Source organism: Mustela putorius, unplaced genomic scaffold (assembly GCF_011764305.1).
Source record: "Mustela putorius furo isolate JIRA1106 unplaced genomic scaffold, ASM1176430v1.1 tig00000174_pilon_pilon_pilon, whole genome shotgun sequence".
NCBI lineage: Eukaryota > Metazoa > Chordata > Mammalia > Carnivora > Mustelidae > Mustela > Mustela putorius.
This window is the reverse complement of record NW_025421304.1, coordinates 26555359-26578162: the sequence shown is the minus strand read 5'-3', so window position 1 is coordinate 26578162 and position 22804 is coordinate 26555359. Positions and strand designations below refer to the sequence as shown.

Genomic DNA, 22804 nt, shown 5'->3' with positions numbered 1-22804 from the left:
AGGGGGCCGTGGCCCCTGACCTCAAGGACGGAAACTACTGTTGCCTGGCAACAGCAAGCCCGTGGGGTTGCAGCAGTCGGCGGCAAAACTGCTACGGTGAGCTCCTTGCCCGAGTGTTTCGAGGAAGGGGTCGCGTACCGGGCAGGGAAGTGGGTTAGGAGCGGAGGCGGCAAGGGCTGGCGGGGTCGGGCTGCGCGGCGGGGACCGGGAATGGAGGGCAAGGCCGGGGTCAGGGTCTGGGTCCAGGACCAGGGAGAAGGCACTGGGCTGAGGAAAGGGCCAGGGCCAGGAAATGCGCAGGCCAGCAGGCCTCGGTGCACCATTGCAGGGCAGCAACGGCGGCATGTGCGAGGGCCCGTCCCGCATCTCGGGGCCCATACCCCCAGACCCTACAGTCTGCCCTGACTACTACCGCCGGCCGGCCTCTGGTGAGTTGGGTATGGGGCGGCGCGGCGGGGCAAGGCCCAAGCGAGGTTCTGGCTCTGCTCCACTACTGAGCTCCGCACTCCGCCCCGTCTGGCCTGTCAGCCCAAGGACGCCTTGAGGGAAATGCGCTGAAGCTGGACCTGCTGACTTCGGACCTCGACTTGGAAGCCACCCCTTCGCGCGGCCCCCTCATAGGTCCTGGAGCCAGAGAGATCCTGGAGCGCGGCCGGCGTGGCGTCGGGGGAGTGCTGTTGCAACTCGGGGGCATCTCCCTAGGTCCAGGGGCCTCTCCAAAGAGTAAGTTCGTACAGAAGGGGCATTGAAGCGAGTATGAGGTCAAACGCTGAGATCAAAAGTGTTGCTTCTCCTTCCCAGATCTGGACTCAGGCTTTGCCTCTCTGAGTGTCATTTTCTCCAATTATAAAAGGAGGGAGAAATGAATTGCTTCCTCACAGGAGAGGACTGAATGAAGTAGTTCCCAGGAACCCTAGCTCAGCTTAATGAATTCATGCATCAGCAAAACCTTGTGTGTGGAGTGACTACTGCGGCCTGCTCTGTAGGTGCTAGAAAAACAATAAACAAGTGAAGAGATGGATATAATATACAAAGTGATTCATGGTGTACTTCACATAAAAATGTAGAGAGTAATCAAGGACATAAGAAGGTAATTGTCAGGAAGGGAATGTAGTGATGTGTAAACTGTCTTAGATGGTGAGGTCAGGGAGATCTTTCTGTAGGAGGCAGGGTGCAGGCCAATGTCTGACCTGATGGGACTTGGATCTCCTGGGCTGTATGTAGGGTAGAGTCTGGCAACATCTTTTTCCTAGGGAAGGACCCTAAAGACCATGAGAAGGAGAACCTGAAGCGGATCAGGGAGATCCAGAGGCGCTTCCAGGAGCAGGAGCGCACCCGGGAGCAGGGACAGCCCAGGCCCCTGAAGGCTCTGTGGCGCTCGCCCAAATATGACAAAGTGGAGTCCCGGGTCAAGGCCCAGCTACAGGTACCTGACTTGGAGAGCCACGAGCATTGTTTATCCTGTTGACTGACAGGCAGTTATGCTCAAATCTTAGTTGGGGGGGGGTGTGAAAATCACAGGGGACTAAGGTACCAGGGGCTAAGAAATGGCTGATTGTGCTGCAGGCTTCCTCAGAAGTGGTGATGGCTGGGGGATCCTGAAGGGCAAGAAGGAATTAGGCAAGGAGAGAATGGAAGACAACATTCTACCGAGATGGAAACTTACAGATTGAAGTCCTAAGACTAGAGGGAGTGTGGGCAGTGGTATGCTGTGTACAGGGGAGAAGAGCATGAGGCTGGGCTTAGAAGTCAGCCAGACCCACATCATAAAAGATCCCTTTATTTCTATGGGTGTTGTGAAGGGCAGGGGTACAGTGGTGGGGTTCTTTGGTAGACAGTAGTACCATTTCTCTATCCAGAGTCTTCAGAGGGAGGAACAGGATAGAGAGAAAAGACAGTAAGGTCATATGCAAATTTGTTGAAACTGAAGCATTTGTGGGACTCCTAGGGGGCTGGGAGTATGCCCAGGAAACAGATGGAGAGTCAGGTCTGGATCTGGAAAGAGAGACCCAGGAGTTATTGAGGATTAGGCTGACGACAGTGAGCCCAGGGAAGTGACCCTGGTTTTGAGGGCTTGGAGGCCAGCTGTGAATGACCTTGGTGGGGCCAGAGCCAGGAAGCTTGGGCAGGAAGGAGAGAAAAAGGGAATGGTTTAGCCAGAGTCAGGACTCAGGTTGAAGGAGGGGTGGTTTTTTGTTTTCCTAGAGATGTGAGACACCCACATACTTAAGTGCTCAAGGATAGAAGTGTTTCTTCAAAAGGGAAGAGGCCCTTAGGGCTGGAGATAAATATCCTCACAGGCAGAAGGAACAGAAGCTCACTCGTATGGGTGGCTTAAGACCGACTTCAGCCTGCCTGATTCCTCTGCTATGCCCTGCCCTCCAGGAGCCCAGCCCTGCCTCTGGAACAGCGCCTGCCCACTTCCTGCGGGCACACTCCCGCTGCGGCCCTGGGCTGCCACCACCCCGTGTCCCCAGTCCTCAGCTAACCACACCAGGCCCCAGTGCTAAGGTGAGAGGAAGTGTGGTAGCTGGGGGGGGGGGCAGCGATCTTGAGGGGTCCAGGAGCACATCACAGTGCTGTCTGCCCCATCCTGCTTGCCATGTCCTGCAGGGGCCAGGCCTGGGTGTGGACTTCATTAGCCACAATGCCCGCACTGCCAAGAGGGCCCCCCGGAGGCATTCCCGCTCACTGCAGGTCCTGGCACAAGTGCTGGAGCAGCAGCGGCAAGCCCAGGAGCACTACAACACCACGCAGAAGGGCCATGTGCCTCATTAGTAGGTCCCACTGCCCAACACACAGGGTGAGGGGTGCCTGTGGAGGGTGGGAGATGACCTCTGCCCCTGGGACCATCACCACCTCTGAGCCTGTGCATCTGCAGCTTGTTGGAACGCAGGGATCTGTGGCGGCGGGAGGCCGAGGCCCGTCAGCAGAGCCAGCCGGACCCTGCCATGCCCCCAGGCCACACTCGCATGCCTGAGAATCAGCGGCTGGAGACCCTGAGCAATCTGCTCCAGAGTGAGTTCGTGGGCAAGGGATAAGGGAGCAGTGACAGGGAACCTAGTGGGGACCATGCACCCCTGCCCAGCACTTACTGTCCCTGGGCCCCCTGTAGGCCAGAGCCAGTTGCTACGTGAGCTGGTGCTGCTGCCTGCCGGCGCAGATTCACTCAGGGCCCAGGGCCACCGTGCGGAGCTGGACCGGAAGCTGGTGCAGGTAGAGGAAGCCATCAAGATCTTTTCCCGCCCCAAGGTCTTCGTGAAGATGGATGCCTGAGCCCTTTTATGGGGGTAGTTGTGTGGGTCCTCACTGGGGATGGCCACACAGTTGCAAAGGCAGGAGGAGGCCCCATCATGGACTGGAGTTTGAAGACAGGAGAGTGGGGTGGGCAGTATCCCCAGAGCACTCTTCCTAGCCACTGGTGGCTGTAGAAGGACCAGCTCAGCCTCTTAACCCCTTTGTCCAAATTAAACCTTTTGTACACAGTGAGGATTGTTTCTGTAAGAGCTTTTCTTACCCTAGAAATGCCAAGCCTGGTGTCCCTCCTGCTGCTCAATTGCGGGAAGGTCTCTCTGTTATCCTTATCACTACTGCCTTGTGTCCATGGCAGAAGGCAAAACCGTGAGGCCACGAAGGACATTAAGGCTGGGACACAGAAAGACGATGACTGCACTTGTAGAAAACCTTTAATGTTCCCCAGACTGAGAGGGTTCTGTGAGCAGGCTAGAAACCCCCACCGGGGAGGTCCCTGCCATGTCCCAGCAGCCTGGAGTGGCGAGGGGCTGCATCCTTGCCTGTCAGAGGCTAAAGCCACTACCGTCTCCTCGCATGCTGCTCCCCCATCCAGAGCTGGCCTGCTCCTGATCATCCAGGGAGGGCAGAGAGCTGCGGGCACCAGGAAGTAGACGGCCCTGGCGCAGGTCCCAGCATGGAGGCCCCTGAGACAGCCCATTGGAACAGGGAGGCTGGCGGTTCTCAATGACCAGATCACTGCTGTCATCATCGCTATCAGCCTCAGTAGGCCCAAGCCCAGCAGAGCGAGGCCCTGTCAGACGCGCAGATGCCCCACGCACCACATTATTGCGCTGATTGGCTGGCTTGACAGTGACAATGAGGTTGTGGCTATTGGCGACCATCATGTCCGTCACTTGGTCCAAGGTCTTCCCAGCCACCTCAATACCATTGACCTCAAGGATCTCATCACTGACTGCCAGCAGCCCTGTACTCTCAGCCAGGCCCCCTCGTACCAGGCGGGAGATGAAGATGCCTGGAACCCGTTCCAGGCCCTGGGGAGCTACACGTACACTCATGCCATCTCGGATGTAGAAACCGAGGGGGCGGTCGGAGCCATGCTTGTGCAGGCGCACCCGTCGGTGGGTCTCAGGCAATAGGTCCACATCTATGACTGAAGAAACCTGGCGGAAATCTTGGGGCAGGCTAATCAGCAGAGGTGGCCGGGTGCGCAGGGGTGCCACTGGCCGAAGTAGAAGCCCTTTCTTGCGCCGCTGCAGAGAGTTGGATGGGAAGGCCAGGCCACTGGAGTCAGCTTCTGCTGCAGGAGGGGGGTGGGTGGGTGCTGAGATCAGAGACTCTGTTCTCCCACATGGGCCCTCTTCCCTCACGCCCAGGCCTGGGAAAGGGGTATGGTAACTATTTCCCACTAGTTGGAGGTCAGACCAAGGGCAGGAACTGCAGAGAATGAAGCCTGGACACCCTGGGCATGGGCTAACCCTTGTAGCTCTGCCCTGGTGTTCTACCCCACAGAGGCTGCCCACTGTACCCCATCCTCCTCACCCCGCTTCTGTACTAGCAGGCGCAGCGGTGGGGGCCCAGTGGCCAGGGCCCGGTGCAGGCTGTCATCGTTGGTGAGGGGCAGTAGGTCGCCGTGAGCATCTGTATAGCCAAGCAGCACGTCCAGGCCTGGGATCTGGTGCACTGCACGCAGCAACCGCGAAAACTCTTGGAAGCCACTCACCGAAGCGCGGGGCAGGGCGAAGCGTCGGAACTCAGCATCAAACTGGAGGCAGGGGGTGGGTGAAAGGAGGGGTCAGGACGGAGCCCGTGCCCTTTCCCACCGCGGGTCTGAGGGTGTTAGAGGTCGGAAAAGGCTGTCGCTAAGGCTGCAGCCTTGTGCCCAGACCTCAGCTCCAGTACAAGGGACGCTGTCCAAGGTCTTCTCCCCGCCCTCCAGGTAACAAGGCCACAGAGGGACTTTAGATGCCGGCAGTGGAAAGAAGATGGATGGAGGAAGGCGAAAGGAAAGGCCGGAGAATGGGACATGAATGATGGAGGCGAGAAAAAAGGTGGTGGGGACTAAAGCTAGGAAAGGGGAGAATAAGGGAATTGGAAGCGCCTAGGGCCGAGGCCGGAGCCGGGGCCAGAGGGGCCCTTACTTTGCTCTTCACCTCGACGATGTTGTCGGGACTGCGAGCCGGAGTCCTCTGCGGCCTGGCCATGGTGGGGCCGGGCGGGCCGGGGACGGTGCCCCAGGCGGCCCGCCGAGGCGCAGGTGCACAGCCCCGGCAGGCCGGCTCGTGCCGCCCCGCCCCTGACGGTAGCACTCGCCCCGCCCTCCCCTCCGGACCATGACGTCAAGGGGGCAGCGACAGAGAGTGGAACGCGGAGTCCACGTTTCCTAGGAAACGGAGATGGGGGCGGAGGCGTATTCGCGTGTCTTTTACGTCATTACGCTATGGCGCGCGAGTCTCCGGAGTCTGGGGGAGGGGTGTGGCCAATCCAAGGGGAGGGTGAGGGAAGTGATATTTATTGACTGTTGTCTGTGTATTATTATTTCCCTTGGCCTTATAGCGTTAGATGATTGCACGTTTTAGAAGAGGAAAAAGCGATAAATATTTGCTGAGCTCCGCGAGTTCACAAGGTGTTGAAGTGTTTTTGAGCCAACTCGCTTGACCACTCTTGACCGCAGCCTCAAGCCCCAAATCCCTCCCTCTCCATCCTTCCCGGTGGCATGGTAATCTCAACGAACGGCCCGAACGCCAAGCCGCTTCTCGGAGACACCAGGGTAAAACCAAGTAGGTGGGTATCCACTCTACCCAAGAGTTTGCGCGGAACAACACGGAATCGTGCGCACGCGCGGGCACGCTTATGGGCGGGGCCACGACCTTAGGTCCCGCCCAGCCACTGTGCGCTTCCTTTTCCGACGAGAGGCGGGGCCCCGGCGTCCGCGGGAAACGCGGGATGGTATTTTTCTGCTAGGGGCTGCTGCGGGAATGGCAGGCTTGGGGAGTTTGGTCCTGCGGCCTTGGATTCGAGACCTGATCCTGGGGTCAGATGCATTCTCAAGTCCGCAGGCGGGGCAGCTGCTCGAGGTGAACCCTCCCCACTCTAAAGGGCTCGGAGAAGGGCAAAGCCCGAGGGCGGTGGGCAGGGCCCGAGGGTGGTGGATTTGACGCCAGTCGACGCCGTCAGGTGTTACAGGAGGAGGCCGAGGCTCCGGGCCCGTCCCACGCCCCTGACCCCTCTGACGTCGCAGCGGCGCTCCTTGTGTCTGACGGGACCCACAGTGTCCGGTGCCTAGTGACGCGGGAGGCCCTGAACGCCTCGGACTGGTGAGAGACGCGGCGCGGGGCCTGGGGAAATCCCGAGTCTAGTGAGAGAACGCGAGGCCTCAGCCGGAGGTGCGCGGGGCCGCAGGCGGGCAGGGCTGTGTTTGAGGGGGCTGAGGCGGTGATGGTCGTGCTTGTGGCAGGGAGGAGAAAGAGTTCGGCTTCCGAGGGGCAGAAGGCCGGCTGCTGCTGCTGCAGGACTGTGGGGTCCGCGTGCAAGTCGCCGAAGGTGGCGCGGTGAGTGGTGAGGCTGGCTTGGGTGGGTTAATGAGCATGACTCCGTGACAGCTCCTAACACCTGCCACTGAATTCCTTTAGCCCGCAGAGTTCTACCTCCAGGTGGATCGCTTCAGCCTGCTGCCTGCAGAGCAGCGCCGGGAACGGGTGATTGGTTGGTAAGTGATGCCAAACCGCCCCGCCCCCCGCCGCCTCAGCTGTTCTCCCTAATCAGGCCTGACTGCCTTTGGCGCAGGTCTTTTGAGGAGGAGGGCTTAGGCCCCTAGTAACAACATTGCCTACTACTCTCCTCCCGCCCCCCAGCAACCAGGACCCGGATGTGCAGAAAAAGCTCTTTGACTGTCTGGAGTGAGTATGGAATTGGACTCTTCGGCCAAGTGTGGCTGTGTCAGGCGATGGTAGATCTGTGTAGACAGGCCTCAGGATTGTTCCTCAGCCTTGTTTTCTCTGTTTCTTTAGGGAGCACCTTTCAGAGTCCATCTCCCCCAGTGCAGGTACTTACAGTGTTTGGTCAATGATTCTAACGCCCATAGAATGACATCCTCCGTCACTATCTTTTGCTTCCTTAGTAAGCTCTTCTCTCTACCCACCCTTCCCTTCTTTAAGTTTTGGCCCATCCTCTCGTCCCCTGCATTTAGGACTTTCACTGTCCCAACTTCTGGATGAAGTGCAAGAGGACCAGGAGCATCGGGGGGCGCTAGTGCATCTGGCTGAGAGCTGTCTGATGCTGACAGGCCCTTGCACAGCACCCCCTCTCACCCGCTGGACCTCCTCCTGCCATAGGGCCACGGTCAGTCTGGGGCTTCCCTTGGGGAATGTCTGGATGAGGAGTTGAGCAAGGGCTGTGCTAAGAATTTATGCCCCCCAGGGAGAAGCTGTGTACACTGTCCTCAGCTCATGGCTGCACATCTCTGAGAATGACCAGCGAGTTCTGAGCTCTCTGCGCCCAGGTCAGAGAGCACCAGGTGTGGAGGACTGGAGAGGGGAAGAGGAGGGTACCTGGGGGCCCAGTACCCACACTGCTAATAAGCTCCCCCTGACCTTCAGGCCCTGAGCTGCCTCCACCAGATCCAGGTTTGCAGGACCTATCGCTGACCCTCATTTCTCCTTCCTCGCCTACTTCCTCAGGTAAGGGGGTGCTCGGGCCACAGCCATTCACTGCTATCACCCAGGTTCCCAGGCTGCTGCAAAAGTTTGCACACCCAGGTAGGGGATGAACACAGTCCCTATAGGCCTCCCTAAACTCATGGGCTACTGAGCTGAGAGGGCTGTGCCCACAGTCAGTCCCCTCCCTCCCCTCCTTCCAGCTTTATCCAGCCATGTGTCCTCGGAGGAAAGCGGCGCCAGCATCAGCCTTCTGCCTTCCCTGTCCTTGGCTGCTTCAGACCCAGCGCAAAAGGGCAGTGTCCAGGCTGTACCAGCCATCTGTTCAGCCCCTGGCCCCTTGCCCCCTGGCTCCCCACATCCTAGCCATGTTCCCAGTTCCCCACTCCTGAGCTGCACCCCAACACTGACACCCCTTGGCTATGTACCCAGTCCACATCAGGCCATTGTGACTAGGGCCCAGAAACCTAGCCTGGAATTCAAGGAGCAAGGGTTGACCCCCAAGAACTGGCAGCACTCTCCAAGGACAAAAAGCACCCCGGGAGCCCTGGAGTCCAGCCATGTTTGGGTGAGCATACATGGAGAGTAGAATGGGGTAGGCCTTGAGTGGAGCTGGGAGTAGGGGTGGAGGAGTAGCCTTAGATGGGGTTAGGGGTCCTTATTGGCCCTCTCCGGATACCACGCCATCTTCAGGACCCTCCAAAGCGGCATCGTGATGGTTCTGCCTTCCAATATGGGTACGAGCCACCCTGCACCTCCCTCTGTGCCCAGGTCCAAGCCGCCAGGTGAGTGCTTAGGGCTGCCCCTACCCTTTCACTCACCAGTCCCTGTCCCCATTGACCTACAGCCATGGTTCTCTTCCCAGGCTCCCTCCCCAGCTCGTGGCCTGGGCCCTGCACTTTCTGATGGAACCGCCGCCAGATTCTCAGCTAACCCAGGTGTGAGGGATCATGGGGGAGGATATATGCACACAGATCCAGGCCTGGGATCGACAAACAGTGCTCCACGCTCTGCTCCTTTGAGTTTTTTAATAAAATAATCTCATGCGGCAGGAAAAGGAGAGGGTCAGGGGTTGGGGCCGCCGCCTCTTTGGTCTGTGGCTGGGGAGGGTGGTTTTGGCTCAGGGCTGGAGGGCTCTGTAGACTGTGGGGGCAGAGGCTGGGCTCCAAGGCCAGATCCTGCAAGGGAAGGAAAAAGGGAGGGGAGGGGGGTCAAGACTGGACCAAGCTGTCCTGCCCCCACTCCCAGCTGGCCCCAGCCTTCTCTTACCTAGGCTTGGAGATGAAGGTGCCTCAAGCTTTGGTCTCCGCTTGAGGACAGGGGAGCGCTGCAGCCGCAGGGGCCGTTCTGAGAGACATAAAGACTTGGCAGGGGGGAGCTGTATTGCTAGGGTCTTGCTGCCTGTTCCCATGCAGTCTCCATCACCTCCAGTGTGTGTGTTCCAGAGCTCACACTGTTGGCTTCAGTGCCTCCCTCCTCCCCTGCCACACCCCACCCCCCCACACACACACCCCGACCCCCGGGGCAAAAGCTGCTCTGCTGTAGATGGAGATAGGGCTAGGACGCAGGGTTTGTCAGACCCTTGCTCCAGGCCTTCTGGCTCCTTGATTTCTCAAACCCTTACATCAGTGGTAGCCCCCTCCAGATAAAGACCAGAGCCACCAAGGGAGCCCTGGAGTCTACCCTCCCCCATCTCCTGCACTCAAGCACACAGGGACATGTCCCCCCTCACCAACAGGGGCCTGGAGCTGGTCCTCATGCACAGACACTGCTCGTCGCCCTGCTGAGAGAGGCCTCGGCCTCAGCTGGCCATCTAGGGGAGGCCACGATATCAGGGTATGATCTGGACAGCTACCCCCACCCCAGCCCTTGCCTCCCCTTTGTCAAGGTCCCCAGTCCCATATTGGAGTGGGGCCTAGGGTGCCCACTTACCTTCATTCCTGGGGCCCAAGCAAGGGTCCTCCGGGAGACCCAGGCTGTCTGGGGAGGGGCTGGCTCTTCGCGGGCTGGGGCTGGGACAAGGAGAGGGGGGCCCAGGACCGTCCTGTTGGCCCCAACCACGGCCCCTGAGCTCTGCATTCAGCTGCTGCCCCAGTGTCTTCCAGCTAGTAGACTCAAGCCCTTGACCTCCTGGACTAGGTCTGCACGAGGGGTCTGCAGGGAGAATGGTATAAGCCTGACCGTAGTCTACCACCACCACCACCCCCCGCCTACCCTTTCATGTTCCCCAACACAGACGGTGGCCCTTACTCACCAGCAGACACAGAGTGGGTGCGGGACTTGATCGAGATGGGAGGGGCCTCGGCGGAGCTGTCCATAATATCACCTGCAAGGTGGGGCTGGGGGTTCAGGCACCAGCCCTTGGGAATGAGGGGAAAGAAAACCTGGCCTCTTTGCCTTTTCCCCCAGGAGAGCCAATGCCTTGAGACTATCTCTAAGGACAACTCCCTCACCAAAGCTGTACTGCCCACGCAAAGGGTCCCACTTACCATCCGAGCCGGCCTTCTTGATCTCTCCGTCCTTGCTCTGTAGGAAACAGGGAAGTCAGACTCAGTCCAGTCCTGCCCTCATTCTAGCAACTGCCAGTACATGTCCAGCAGGAGATGCCGGGATGGGTGAAGAGGAAGCTGATGTAACCCACGGGTGGTGAGGAGAGGCTGGAAGTAGCTCCCGACCGAGGACTATGTTACGAGGCACCGAGCTGCACCGGGTGCAGCACAGTGAGATGAAGGAAACCACTGGGGCTGAGGCCTTAGGGCAGGACTAGGAGGCAGGGCAGTGGCCCGAGAGGATGTTCCTGGGAGGATTTGCTATTTTATTTATTTTTTAGATTTTATTTATCTGTTTGACAGATCACAAGTACAGAGACAGGCAGAGAGGAGGGAGGAAGCAGGCTCCCTGCCCAGCAGAGACCCCAATGCGGGGCTTGATCCCAGGACCCTGGGATCATGACCTGAGCTACCCAGGCACCTGGATTTGCTATTTTAAATGCAGGTGACAAGGTCTGGGTTCTGTTCAATCTACAGAGGAAGGACCATCCCAGCTCCAAGGAAGAGGTAGCAGTGGCCAGGGCAGAAGCCGTGAAGGAAGAAAGGCTGAAGCTGAGAACTATTTTGAGGAGGAGGGGGTGGACCTGATAGAGCTGTCATGAGTCTCCTTCTGGTCACATATGTCACCCACAGACTGCCACAAGACACATGTCACCTGCCCCCTCACTTTGCACTGTGTCCTTCCCAACTTACTTGCTTCCTCTTGCCTTCGGCACTCCCGCTGCCTCTGCTCACGCCAATCCTCTGGAGCATCACTTGTACCCGCTGTTCAAAGGATGGGGCCAGCTCTGTCTCCCCCCGCTCCAGGGGCCGTCGCTGAGGACAGAAGCCCAAATGGGGAAAGAGCCCACCACCTCAGTCCTAGCAGAGCCCTCACCCCTTGTCACCAGGCCTACCTTGTCAGGTCTAGTACCCAGGGTTTCCTCCTCCTCCTCCTCAGCAGGTAGGAGTATCATGGAATAGGCTTTGCTTTCCCGAGTGTAGCGAGGCCGGCTCCTACGGGCAGGGTCAGGGCTGCTGGTGCCTCCCTCAGCCCCACCAGACTCCTCACCACGGCCGGGACGGGCTGGTGGCCGCAACAGGTCTCCGAGTGTCGCCTTCCGAGCACGCGGAGCTGCCCCAGGGCTGGTCTCTAGATCAGGCCGTGGCCCCCGTGTTGAACGAGGCTTCTTGAAGGCAAAGAGGGTACCCAGCTTCTTTCGCAGTGTACGAGGAACAGGGGTAGCACCCCCCTCGTTGGCCGGGTCTTCTTCGGGGACCCAGCTGTGGGAACAGCCAGCAGTGAGTAGGAAGGCCCATGGGACATCCCACCCTCTCCCACCCCCTAGAGCTGCCCCTCACTCACAGGCGATCCTGCTGGATCAGCCTTTTGGAGAAGAATTCCTCCACGCCCTCGTCCACGCGGGCACTGAGCCCATTCCCTTCCTGCGGCAGAGCTGGGGGTACCTGGGGGACACCATAGGGTCAGGGCAGAGCACAACCATGAATTCTTTCCACCCGTTGCCCAACAGCCTGGCCTGGGCAACTCCCGGACTGGGCAGCTGGAGTCACCCTAAAGGGCTACTGACAGACATTCTTGCTGTTGACCTGGTGGGCAGAAATGCTGGTTTCACGTATCTCCTCACCAGTGGTTGCCCCTGGACACACACCCAGCCCACACCTTGTCCCATGGAGTATCCTACACACCCTGAACCAACAGGCGAGAACCCACTGGCCCCCTGGGTCACACATTCCCACTTGCCACCCCCTCTGCTCCAAACAGTTCCCCGCAGTACCCTCCACCCCCACCCCACCCGGCCTGCTGGCAGCTCGGCAGCGCCTGCTGCTGCGTCAGACCCTCTGGGGGGCCTCAAGCTGACTCTCTGCCTTCTGTCCCGTGCCCACTGTCCCCACCCGCACCCAGCACACACACATCTCCCCAGGTAAGTACCCACTGGACCTGCGGTTGATGCAGGACTGTCCCCACAGCCGGGGGCCCCGCATCTGTCAGTAACCCTGGGAGGAGAAGATGGACACCCTCCCTCACAAATCCGTCCCTGCAGAGGGCCAACCCAAGATGCAGTCCTAAAACTGAGATGTACCCCCAGTGAAATCCACACACTCTTGACCCTGCATGACAATGGCCTGAGGAAACGCCAGAAATAAACCAAGGCACGGCACTACGACCAGGTGGTCTTGGGCCCCTAAAACCCACTTCCCTAGCTGCCATCACTCCTGAGAAGCGGAAAAGCCACTGTGACCCCCCAATTCCACGAGCTCTAGAGTGGGGGAAGGGCGCTCACCTGGGGGCCCCCCGGTGGTGGCCGGTGGTGGTGCTGGCGCCGTGGCCGCGGCCGGGCCCGGGTCGGATGGCGCAGGGGCTGTCCAGCGGGTGGCAGGTCCATGCGAGGCAGTAGGCCGGCCTGGGGTCCGGGAGTGGCGGGGCTTGGAGAGCCACGCGCAGAAGGCCCCGCCTGCGGCTCCGCATCTTCCCCCGGAGCCGCCAGCTCGGGCTCTGGTTCCTCAGCAGCACCTAAGGGGAAAGCACCAGAGCAGCGAACCCTGGGAGGTGGTGGTGGCAGCGGAGCTAGGGCAGCCGGGGACCCGCCCAGGGCGCGGGGAGGGGCCCGGCTATGCCGCCCGCCCCCTGCCCCTCCCCCCCCACCGCTGTCCGTGGTGCTGAGCGCGGCCCTGAGCAGCGCGGCTCTGCGCGGCCGCCAAGCATGCGCATCCTGGGGGTAGAGAAAGGGGCGGGGGAGGCGAATGGAGACAGTGTCCGGCTCCTGGTCTGCTCCGGTCCTGTTTCATGCTGACCGTAGCAGACCCCAACCTGCAAATTGCACGGAGGGCCTGGGCTGGCTTAATCAAGGGTGAGGGAGTTCCTAGCACAAGACTGAATGAATGTGTCCACGTGTCCAGGTTCCCAGATCTAATGGAGAACGTTCAGCCGGGCCTGGTTAACTCCCTTTCCCCACAGACCCTGACTTACTGTGAGTGGAGGGAACCAGGGGAAGACCTTGGCTGCATTCAGGCCATTTCTGTGGTGGACTGTCATCCTAGTGGGGAGAGCAGAAACTCAGGTTGGGACACAGGAGGGATGTCTCCCAGCCTTCCACACTTCATAACAAGATGGGAAGATCTAAGAGTTCTAGGGCCAGGGTTCCAGGACCACATACCTTCTGTTTGTCTTCATCCTCCTCCTTTTCCTTCACCTCCTCAGGGAAGAAAAGACCTTCTAGTTCCCCAGGCCCAAGGGGGCTGGGCTCACCTCCATCCAGTGCTGGTATGGCAAGAGGCATTGCCACTGTCGCCTGCTGAGCCAGACTCTCCACCTGCAATACCAGGCAGCCCAAAGATGGGCAGTTGGGCCTCAGCCATAGTCCCATCGGTCCTAAAGAAATTCTGAAATACCCCTGGGCTCTATGACCCCAAAAGACATTACAGAAGCCCTGCAAGGCAGTGGCCAGGTCACTCTGTGTATGTGTGTATGTGTGCAAGCACGTGCACAATTCTCCCTCACCAGCCGATCCCGGGCTGCATTCAGCCCCTCCAGTGCCTGAGCCACAATGCTCTCTGCCAAGGTCCCCGTGACTGACAGCCGCATATCCCTAAGAGCAAGACATAGCAAGGATTAATGGACTATCTCTGCCCAGTCCTATTCAATCCAGTCCAACCTCAGGCCCATCCAGTCTACCTGAGTCTAGTGAAGGCATCTTGTAGCAGGTGTTCTGGGAGCAGCTCTGGGAGGCCCCTTGAACCCACCAGAACTCCCTCTAGCTGCTCCCTCCACTTGGGTCCCTGCAGCATCTGTGGGCAGAGGCTCCTTGTTGTGTCCAGTGTGGCCTGAGTGAAGTCCTGGGCAAAGACCAGAGCATGGAGAGTGTGGTCTGAGGCTCCAAACCCCACAGAACATTGACACAAGGGATATCACAGCCAAACCTATGAGATAGGGGTTAAGCTTGTATAACCTGGGGCTGGGGCAAGGGTAATATCTTACCTGAATATCCTTGCGGCAGACCTCACCCACTTGTCCTAGGAGGCCTTCTAGCTTCTGCCGCAGCTGCCACTGATGACTTGGGGAGCTTCCAGCCTCATACAGAATTGGGAGAATCTGGAAGCCAAGCAAGAGAAGGAGTTGCAAGGTGACACTCGATTAAGAGGGAAAGGGTCCTTGCAGCAGCGGTGGGGAAGGGGTGCTCACACTGAGAGAGAAGTTGGCATTTTGGATGGCATCCTCCGCCTGGTGCACAGCAGCTTCGCCCTGAGGCCCAGCCCCACAGCCCAGTAGTTCCACATGTTCCTGCACTGACTGACACAGCTCATTCACTTCCTGGGGGATGGGGGGAGGTGTGCATCAAGAATCAGTGCCATCCTAGCTCCCTCCAGCCTCCCAGACTCTGACTGCTTCCTGCCCAGGGTCTCCATCAGGGTGGGTGAGGTCCTGAAGCCAGTACTATCAGGCCAGCCATTCAGGAACCCTATCTGTTCAAGGAGGGCATGAAGTGTCCCCTTTGGATCATTTTAGGGACTTTATATACACTTCCTAAGTGTCCAGAATAGGAAAATAAGGAGCTGTTAGTCTTTTCTATGTTTTAGAAGCTCAGTCTGCTCACTAGCCATGTGGAGGACAGACTGAGGGGGGCAGAAATGGGAGTGAGGAGCCATGGACTAAGGACCAGGGAAGCAACAGATATTTGGGGTGGGAGCGAGGAGCAGTGTGTTTGACAGTTAGCCGAGATAGGACCAAGTCAGTCTGTGGGGTTCTAGTGTGGCCAGGAGAGACCTGGCCCAAACTTCTGGCCACAACACTTGGTGTGTATGAGCACCAGTAGGAATGGGTTCTAGGGTAGAGAGAAGAGTTTGTGGGAGGTGATGAGGTCACTTGAAGGTGTACAGAATGTGGAGCCCCCACAGGATGTCTGGGTCAAGATGCCTCAGCTTTAAAGCCTGAGAAAGAAGTGGGATTTGGGAATGGATAGGTGGGAACATTTCACAAAGGCAGGGTAGTAGAGGGAGATTATGGCCAGAAAAAGCGTTGCTGGGTTCAGCTCCAGCAGAGGAGAGTCCTATGAAAGGGAAGTCACAGTTGGGCGACAAGCATCTGGGGGTTGGGGGAAGTTGAGGGAGGATTTTTAAATACCTCCCATCTTGAACAGGACAGTCTATTTAAATGCTTTAAAAAGGTATCCAGGGGTGTTATTTGGGGGAGCTACCAAAAAGAGGGACTTGTCCTGGAGATCAAATGCAGGCACCCTAGCCCCAAGAAAGTCAGAGGCTCAAACTCATGGCGATTCCAGGCACCACAGTTCTTCCCATCCCCTATCTTCTGTACCTACTCAAGGTTGAGGGAGGGGACACTAACCTGCTCTGAGGGGTCTGAGACCAGCCCCGGTGGCTGCAGACGGGAGGTGCGGTCGGAAGAGGCATGGTCCGCACGGTTATTCCTCAAAAGACAGGCTTGGATCTGCGCATAAGGGATATAGAGAAGTGGTAGGAGGCGGGGCCACGGCACAGAGAAGGGCGGGGAGGAGTGAGGAACCCAACCTGATGCACTGCACGTGCGGTCAGCTCCGGGCGGCTGCGATGTGCCTGGGCCATGTCGTTCAGCGGCAGAGGCATGGCCTTTAAGCTGCGGTTCTGCTCCAGGGCCTCTGCCACGTCCATCAGGCCCAGAGCAGACGTGTGGTTTCGGTCCCAGACAACTGACCTGGGCCAGGCGGGACTTCAATCAAGGGCGGAGCTCCACAAGGCTCCACCCAACCCCGCTGGCTTGTCCATTCACCTCGCGCCCCGGTCCCCAGCATTTGCCCCTCCACATTCGGCTGCCCCTTAGTCCAGTAAGCAAGCACCCCCGGCCACGCCCTCCTCCCCCTCTGACCCCGCCCACCGGAGCCTTGTGTTGACCCGAAGTGCCTTGGCCAGCATTTTGGCGCCAGTGTCCCCCATGGCGTTGCCGCTGATATCCAGCGCCATCAGGTTAGGATTGGTACCCAAGGCCCGAAGCAGGACGCTGGAAGCCATCTTCAGCCGTGACTCCGCCACGGACAGAGACTGCAAGGGCTGGGGGAGGGGAGTGGAAAGCGCGATTTGGGTTTGGAATGGACGGTCAGCAAGCAGAGCAAGTTCCAGGGTCTGACACAGCAGGAATCACAGGGGCCTGTCTATTGCCGAAGGCTCCCTCATGGTCCCAAGAACTCACACAGTCGTCATCCTGCACGAGCTGGACAATCCGGTGCAGGACGTCGTCCAGGGTCTCCCTGTGGGGCAGGGGCCAAGGTTTTGAAGGACCTGGGTAGGTGGCGGGTGGTGGGGTGCTGTCTGAGGTCCGGGAGGGAGTGGGATAGGGGCTCACTTGCACCGGACGTTGAAGTTCCTTCCAAGTGCCACATGTCTCAGGGACCGACTCCTTCCGATGGCCAGCACCAGAGTCACCATGTCTGAGCCGAAACCTAGGGGTGGCTCCGGTCACGCATCAGGAGAGGCTGAAAGGGTGGGCATGGAGTGGGAGCTGGGTGGGCAGTGGGGGGAGGGTGGGTTTCGGGGCGGCCTCACCATTATCCGCCAGATCCAGGGAGCTCACTGCGCCAGCATCACACACTAAGTCTTGTATCACCTGAGCGCCCGCGGAGCGCAGCTGAGGGTGGAAGGTGAGGCACGTTCAGACCAATTGGCTGCAGGTGCCGAGACTTAGGCGCCCGATGGCCGGCGCTTGCGCCTCGAAGTCCCGTTCGGCGCGTGGACCCATTGCCAGCTCACGTCTCGGGCCGGCGCTCACCTCGCAAGCGCTGAGGTCCAGGTGCAGGTCGCTCGTGTGAGTGTTGAGCGCGAGGCCTTCCAGAAGGGCCCTGGGAGGGGATGTCACAGGGAGTGGCGGGAGCTGGGAAAGGGGGCCCCACGGCGCGAACGAATACCAAGACCGAAGGACCAAGACGCCGGCAGGTCGTGGGGGCGTCAGGAGCAGGGTGAAGCTCTGGGGGCCCCGGCCTGAGTGGTGGCCGCACACGTACTCGTGGGGGGCGTGGCCATGAGCAGCGACACTGACCTGAGCGCGTCGGGCGGCAGCTTGCAGCCGGCCAGGCCCAGGTGCCGAAGCATCCCCGCGCGGCTGAGAAACAGTTGCAGCGCGGCGGGCGCAGCGCGGGACTTCCTGGGGTGGGCGAGCGGGAGGAGTGGGCTTCCGGGCGCAGGAGGGCGGCTCCCGGCAGTCTCCCCCCACCCAACGCCCGGACCCGCCCCCCTTACGTGCGGGAGAAGACGTTCCTCGAGGCGTCCAGGTGGCTGAGGCTGGTGCAGCAGCCGCGGGCCAGTGCTGCGAAGAGCTGCGGGAGGAGGGTGTAGGCTACACCGACGGAGGACCGAAACCCGGCCCCCCTCAAAACCCCGGTCTACCCTCAGGCCTCGGGCCCGGCCACTGGCCCTACAGATGATCCCCCCTCACGGACCACCCTCTCACAGTGTCCAGGGCGGTGTCGGTGCCCGCAAGATTCAGGAACGTCAGAACATTAGGACGGCTCAGGAAACTATACAGGCCCTGATGGGAGGATGGCGGTGGGAGGAAGTCAGGGCTCACATCACCAAGAGCACCCTGACATCCCACTGCCCGCAATCATTGCCTCTAAAGACAACCGCTTACCCCATTGTCCTCCGAGGCCCCCAGCGCCCCAGGGTTCCCGGAAAGGTCCAGGTGGGTTAGGGCAGTGTCAAAGGCCACATTGGAAGCCAGTGCCCGGCCCAGAGACCTCATTCCTGGTGGCGGAGGAGGGAGTGGCTCACCAATCAGGGAGATCCACCCCCACCCCGCCCCCTTCCTACCTCACCTACCTCGAGGAGTTAACCCGGTCTGGGCTAGGCAGAGTCTCCTAAGGGCTCCAGGTCGATGCTCTAGGTGTCTGCTGAGAGCAATCATCCCTAGGGAATGGGGGTGGCTGTGTGGCTGTCACCTCCTCCAGCACCTGCTCCCTGGGGTTCCCTAGGTTCAGCCGTACCTCGGTCATCCAGCAGGTTCCCTGTGAGGCTAAGCTCTCGGAGGGCAGAGCTTGAGTGCCCTGCCAGTGCCTGGGCCAGTCGCCGGACAAAGTCTCTGGGGACCAGACCCTAGGCGTGAAACTCTGACCCTGGATTCCCATCTCCTCCCCAGCCACAAGCCTCCCCATCCCAAGCTCCCAGACTCCTGACCCCAAGCCCTACCCTGTCCCCCTTACCCCCTCAGGCCACAGTTCTCTAGCACTAGCTCCTCCAGGTGGGACGACTGACTCATCATGTGCAGAATCTGCTCTGAGACCTCAAGGCTCTGAGAACCAGAGTGGGGGCTCAGTGAGCTGCACCCTGGGCCCCCCACCCTGGGCCCCTCCCCTCCCCTATATTCTCACCAGCTTCATGTCCACACAGGAGAGGCACTGGAACCACAGGTTGTAGGACAGGGCGGCCACACTCAAGGCCAGGTCCCTGGGTAGGAGAAGGGGCAGGGGCAGAATTCAGGGCCCTCCAGCCGGATCCTCGGCCCAACATCCCCCTCCGTGGAGAGGCCACAGCTCGGGAATGTGGGTCCTCCCTTCCCGCCCCTGGCAGGCCACAAACCGACTGCCCAGATGGCTGAAGTCACACAGGCTGAAGTTGCGGCAGCCCTGGCGATGGTAGATGGTGTCCACATCCTGGATGGGAAGAAGATGTCTTCCACTGGCTTGGGGTTAAAAGGGAAGGGACCCTATGCACAGGGGGGATCAGATGCCTCCAGAGCCCCCCGAGGAGGGCCCTACTCTCACCCACTGAATCTCTTCTCGGAAAGGGAAGCCATTGTAGTCACACAGAGCCTCGTATGTCTCCAAGAAGCCACCTGGGGGAGGTGCCAGGGGTATAATGGGGTGAGGAGGAGAGAGACAGAAGGAGGAAGATCAGAGCCAAGCCGGGTGGTGGCTGTATTTGGGGTGACCAATCAGTTTCAGAGACCCCCAATTCAGGGGTCTGGGCCTGCAGGATGGGGGTAGGCTGGAAGCCCTGGGTGGCCTTCTCTTGGCCCTTACCACAAGGGCTGCTGGCCGCCGTGTCCTCAGAGGGGCTCCTTCTCTCCAACCGAGCCAGCATGGAGGGGGATGTGGGCCTCCGGAAGAGCTTCCTGGGGTGCGGGGAGAAGGGGACAAGCGACCTGTAACCCCTGGGATGGGAGGCAACTCACTTGTGTCATCCCCAGCACACCCCTGCTGCCCTCCTTTTCTGCTGGTTCCTTGTAGTCGCTGGGCCTCACCCAAGGCTGGAGCGAGGGAAGACCTTCTTGATGGCGGCGGCGACGTGCTGGGCTAGCTGTTCCAGAGCGGCCACACCCGGAAGCTCCAGGACCAGCTCAGGCAGGGACTCTAGCTCAAAAGTCACCTGGTGGGGAGGAGGGCAGCTGGGTTGCCCTCTCTGTGTGGGTGCCGGGGGGGCGAAAACCAGGCTGCAGGCCACGGGAGTGGGGCACTAGCTGTTTCACCTGAGGGGGTGTCTCCTGCAGCGCCATGGCCTGGACCTCCAGGTAGCTGAATGTGCAGTCCACCTGTGGAGAGCTGGAATCAGATGGAACCAAGGCCCTAGCCCCACGCTCCTGGGATCCCAGTCCTCTGCGCAGCTGGAAGATCTGAGCCAGCCCCGCCCGCTATGGAGCCCAGTGCTGTGGGAAGGGCAGAGCCCATAGGACAACAGACAGCTTGGCCGGCGCAACCCTCACCAAGGAAGCTGCTGGAGGGCAAGGTGAAGGTGGCAGTCAGCCCCTGGCACTCACCCTCAGGGGGAGGCAGGTGTGGAGCAGGTAGGCTCTCCAGCGTAGCAATGCCTGTAGGGAGGGAGTGTCTGACGCCCAGGACAGGCCAAGGGGCTCTTTTAGCCTGGGCCCCAGTGGTCCTCCCGCGCTCAGCCCCCTGCCATACCAGGACATGACCTTGCTCAGCACCGTCCCGCTCTGGTAGCCAGGTTTTCAGCAGCAGCTCGGCCTCCTTGGGCCACAGGAACCTGGTGATCTCGCCTGTGGAATGGCAGTCCGCTGGGTGATTGGGTCCTCCCGCGGAGGCCAACGCATGCCCATGGTGTGTACCAGGCCTGTGGCCTGGGCTCATCTATGGGCCAGCAAGGAAGGAGTGGAGTGGATGTGGGGGCGCAAAGCTCTGCAGACATGCAGACAACACTGCCTGCAGCTGTCCCCGGACGCTGGGTGTGCTCTGGCTTTGGAGCCAAGTAGGCGGGAAGGGCCAGCACTTACCTCTCAGCTCGCACGATATGCCGTCGGGGGTCTGGGCCATGGGGCCAGGCTGGGCCGCTGGGTGGCCCAAGGAGCTCCGACGAGAAACAGTTGCGGGCGGGCGCGCACACAGGAAGCCTGGGGGCCCTGGCCCGCACGGCAGCCACCTGCTCCTCCTGCAGCGGAAGGTACGCGCTGTTTCCTGCCAGGCCGCCCCCAGCCCGGCTCCTCCCCGCCCCAGCCTCCGCGGGCGAGGAGACGTAGGAGGGGGGCAGAGTCCCAGCTGTCCGCCCCCCTTGTCGCGCAGGAGCTACTCTGGCAGGGCAGACACGGGGTAGGAGTTGGACGCCTGCAGCATGCGCCTCTTGCGGTTCCTAGCCCCCTACTTTCACCCCGCGCCGCAGTCCCTGCCGGGAGCACCAGGGGGCGCTGCCCGCTCGGGGATCCCTGCGCCCCACCCGCGTTCGTCCACTCCAAAACCCAGCTGGGGAAGTGGACTGGGGGCCAAGAGGGGCGTCTATTCAGCAACGAGCATCGGTTATCTCCCAGAATCGCTCCCAACACTGGGGTCACAACCTGAAGGACCTAATCTGATGCTTCTAGCCTGGAGCCTGTGAACCCCTTGGAAATCCACCAACTTTTTTTTTTTTTTTTTTTTTGAGTAATCTCTACGGAGACTGGGAACTCACGCCCCAGAGATCAAGAGTCGCATGCTCTACCAGCTGAGCCAGCCAGGCCTCCCGGAAACGGCAGAAAAAATGCCAGATGGGCCCAGGCGCCCTTCTCTGCAGCGCACGGTCCTCAGCTTTTATCAGGTTCAGGCTGGTTGCAGGCTGGAAGGTGGAAGTACCCTCAGGAGGCAGCCTTGGGTTAAATGCCTAAACCCCAAGGGTTTCAGGGAGGGGTGAGCAAAGGCCAGGTACATGGGGGTTAGCTCCCCTCCCAGACCTCTGCTGGCTGGGAGGGATCAGGAGGTCATGCGGTGGGGTCCTGCTAACCAGAAGCATGCTGCCCTAGGAAAGACCAGGGACCTAGAATATGGAGGGTTCACAGGAGAAGAAATATTTCTTTTTCTTCCACTACAATCCAATGAAACTCCACTTACTAGGAACAGCGCACTGCCCTGCCCACAGCTCAGCCGGGCAGAGGTAGAATAGATGAGATGGTGAGCAGGGTCCCTTGGCTTCCTTCCCATCCAGCCGCCCCTCTCCACCTCAAGGCTTGGAGAGAAGGGGGAACATCCTCCGTCAGGTGATCAGTCAGCTGGGGACTGGCTAGGGTGGGTGGGAGGCCTCAGCTAGAGAAGGTATTTTTGCAAACAGAGGCACCAGTCCTCCTCTGATGTCTCCCAGCTTGGAAGAAGAGTTCGGGTTAAGATTTAGGACTCCTAAGAGCACAGAGCACCCACAAGCTGCTTTTAGGATGAGAGCTCAGTAGGTCTCTTGCACTGTCAGCAGGCCAGGCGGTCGGTCAGTGGAGAAGGCTGGTTCTAAGGGCTGACTGCCCGAATGGAGGCCTGACTCCCCATCTTGCCAGGTGTTCCGCACTCAAGAAATTACTTCTTTGGGCTTCCAGTTCATAAGCTGGAGCTATTCACTTACCTCTAAGTGTTGCTGTAAGCATATGAAATGCTGTTTAAGGGCTCACAGCAGCGCCTGGCACTCTGGGAGGACTCACACCCGCCACGTCTGCCACGGCAACCCCAGGGCCCCACAGCCCACCACGGCGAGAAAATCCACCTGGCCAGGGGTTTCCTGTTGAGAATGATTCCGAGGAGAAATACAAGAGGCAAGCACCGCCAGAGGAGACCGTCTCCAGGCGAGCAAGACACTGGTGGCACCTGCCCTGATAAGAGCCGTGGGGGTGGGCACGGGCTGCTGAGAGCACACCCCGGTCGGCAGGGAAACCGGGGCAGGGCTCCCGGGCTCCCCACGGAACTGCTGCTGCCCAGGGCGGCAGTGACCAGACTACCGCATGTCTGTCAGAGTCCAAGGGAACACATGGGACCCAGCTCCTACCATGCTGGGTGACTCAGTGCGAGGGGGAGAGGCCTTCAGCTCGTCTGTGTTCTAGATGGCATGACACTCCGTGGGCGCTCAGGAAATGCTCAAAGCGCCTCCGGAGGGCTAAGCCCCGCCTGCGGCAGCTGCGTGGGAGGAGGG

General features: G+C 59.9%; 4 protein-coding genes across 18 annotated transcripts; 2 read left to right on the top strand and 2 right to left on the bottom strand.

The window, feature by feature from the left end:
• The first annotated feature begins 15 nt into the window (after positions 1–15).
• Positions 16–3489, top strand: ENKD1 (enkurin domain containing 1). Its single transcript, XM_004744426.3, has 8 exons — positions 16–96; positions 329–428; positions 529–723; positions 1254–1426; positions 2386–2511; positions 2614–2777; positions 2882–3018; positions 3116–3489. Exons 2-8 carry the CDS (start codon positions 344–346, stop codon positions 3274–3276), a joined length of 1041 nt encoding a protein of 346 aa, XP_004744483.1. The 5' UTR covers positions 16–96; positions 329–343; the 3' UTR covers positions 3277–3489.
• A 179-nt stretch (positions 3490–3668) lies between these two features.
• Positions 3669–5576, bottom strand: PARD6A (par-6 family cell polarity regulator alpha). 3 transcript variants are annotated; one of them, XM_004744429.3, is made up of 3 exons: positions 5406–5576; positions 4795–5017; positions 3669–4552 (listed from the first exon to the last, which is right to left on the bottom strand). In XM_004744429.3, exons 1-3 carry the CDS (start codon positions 5454–5456, stop codon positions 3798–3800), a joined length of 1029 nt encoding a protein of 342 aa, XP_004744486.1. In that variant the 5' UTR covers positions 5457–5576; the 3' UTR covers positions 3669–3797. The 3 variants fall into 3 exon arrangements, with proteins under 3 accessions (XP_004744486.1, XP_004744484.1, XP_004744485.1); XM_004744427.3 differs by having other exon boundaries at positions 5394–5575; XM_004744428.3 differs by having other exon boundaries at positions 3669–4549; positions 5394–5574.
• On the top strand, positions 4890–8964 carry ACD (ACD shelterin complex subunit and telomerase recruitment factor). 7 transcript variants are annotated; one of them, XM_045076185.1, is made up of 15 exons: positions 4890–5030; positions 5192–5303; positions 5809–6036; positions 6217–6329; positions 6430–6569; positions 6710–6803; positions 6885–6961; positions 7107–7151; positions 7263–7297; positions 7442–7593; positions 7672–7768; positions 7851–8009; positions 8111–8475; positions 8601–8692; positions 8773–8964. In XM_045076185.1, exons 4-15 carry the CDS (start codon positions 6231–6233, stop codon positions 8849–8851), a joined length of 1434 nt encoding a protein of 477 aa, XP_044932120.1. In that variant the 5' UTR covers positions 4890–5030; positions 5192–5303; positions 5809–6036; positions 6217–6230; the 3' UTR covers positions 8852–8964. The 7 variants fall into 7 exon arrangements, with proteins under 7 accessions (XP_044932120.1, XP_012907692.1, XP_004744493.1 ...); XM_013052238.2 differs by lacking the exons at positions 4890–5030; positions 5192–5303; positions 5809–6036 and having other exon boundaries at positions 6079–6329; XM_004744436.3 differs by lacking the exons at positions 4890–5030; positions 5192–5303; positions 5809–6036 and having other exon boundaries at positions 6130–6329; positions 7672–7753; positions 7932–8009.
• Positions 8919–22741, bottom strand: CARMIL2 (capping protein regulator and myosin 1 linker 2). 7 transcript variants are annotated; one of them, XM_045076180.1, is made up of 40 exons: positions 21748–22739; positions 20664–20818; positions 20335–20429; positions 20190–20240; positions 19902–19964; positions 19677–19801; positions 19456–19547; positions 19198–19268; positions 19013–19086; positions 18805–18880; positions 18637–18725; positions 18421–18515; positions 18257–18343; positions 18069–18181; positions 17889–17966; positions 17678–17754; positions 17478–17582; positions 17211–17280; positions 16988–17069; positions 16788–16884; positions 16635–16692; positions 16323–16495; positions 15980–16142; positions 15798–15899; positions 14637–14765; positions 14433–14546; positions 14130–14290; positions 13956–14043; positions 13612–13767; positions 13425–13491; positions 12739–12968; positions 11802–11902; positions 11353–11719; positions 11150–11272; positions 10397–10433; positions 10162–10233; positions 9840–10061; positions 9640–9720; positions 9177–9254; positions 8919–9085 (listed from the first exon to the last, which is right to left on the bottom strand). In XM_045076180.1, exons 2-40 carry the CDS (start codon positions 20701–20703, stop codon positions 8973–8975), a joined length of 4215 nt encoding a protein of 1404 aa, XP_044932115.1. In that variant the 5' UTR covers positions 20704–20818; positions 21748–22739; the 3' UTR covers positions 8919–8972. The 7 variants fall into 7 exon arrangements, 5 of the variants coding, with proteins under 5 accessions (XP_044932115.1, XP_044932116.1, XP_044932117.1 ...); XM_045076181.1 differs by lacking the exon at positions 9640–9720 and having other exon boundaries at positions 21748–22740; XM_045076182.1 differs by lacking the exon at positions 14637–14765 and having other exon boundaries at positions 21748–22740.
• Between the last annotated feature and the right edge of the window lie 63 nt (positions 22742–22804).

Bases quoted from the DNA above. Each gene is read 5' to 3' on its own strand.
- CARMIL2 (XM_045076180.1), bottom strand. From the start codon at position 20,703: ATGGCCCAGACCCCCGACGGCATATCGTGCGAGCTGAGAG. The intron at 16,496-16,634 runs GTGAGTTCTTGG...CCCCTCCCCCAG, and splicing joins TCGTGCAGGATGACGACTGT to CCCTTGCAGTCTCTGTCCGT. The intron at 11,273-11,352 runs GTAGGCCTGGTG...TTCTGTCCTCAG, and splicing joins TGGGTACTAGACCTGACAAG to CGACGGCCCCTGGAGCGGGG.
- ACD (XM_045076185.1), top strand. From the start codon at position 6,231: ATGGCAGGCTTGGGGAGTTTGGTCCTGCGGCCTTGGATTCGAGACCTG. The intron at 7,152-7,262 runs GTGAGTATGGAA...CTGTTTCTTTAG, and splicing joins AAGCTCTTTGACTGTCTGGA to GGAGCACCTTTCAGAGTCCA. The intron at 7,298-7,441 runs GTACTTACAGTG...CCCTGCATTTAG, and splicing joins GTCCATCTCCCCCAGTGCAG to GACTTTCACTGTCCCAACTT.
- ENKD1 (XM_004744426.3), top strand. From the start codon at position 344: ATGTGCGAGGGCCCGTCCCGCATCTCGGGGCCCATACCCCCAGACCCT. The intron at 429-528 runs GTGAGTTGGGTA...CTGGCCTGTCAG, and splicing joins CTACCGCCGGCCGGCCTCTG to CCCAAGGACGCCTTGAGGGA. The intron at 724-1,253 runs GTAAGTTCGTAC...TCTTTTTCCTAG, and splicing joins TCCAGGGGCCTCTCCAAAGA to GGAAGGACCCTAAAGACCAT.
- PARD6A (XM_004744427.3), bottom strand. From the start codon at position 5,456: ATGGCCAGGCCGCAGAGGACTCCGGCTCGCAGTCCCGACAACATCGTC. The intron at 5,018-5,393 runs GTAAGGGCCCCT...CCCTGCCTCCAG, and splicing joins TCGTCGAGGTGAAGAGCAAA to TTTGATGCTGAGTTCCGACG. The intron at 4,553-4,794 runs GTGAGGAGGATG...CCCCTCCTGCAG, and splicing joins CCTGCTAGTACAGAAGCGGG to CAGAAGCTGACTCCAGTGGC.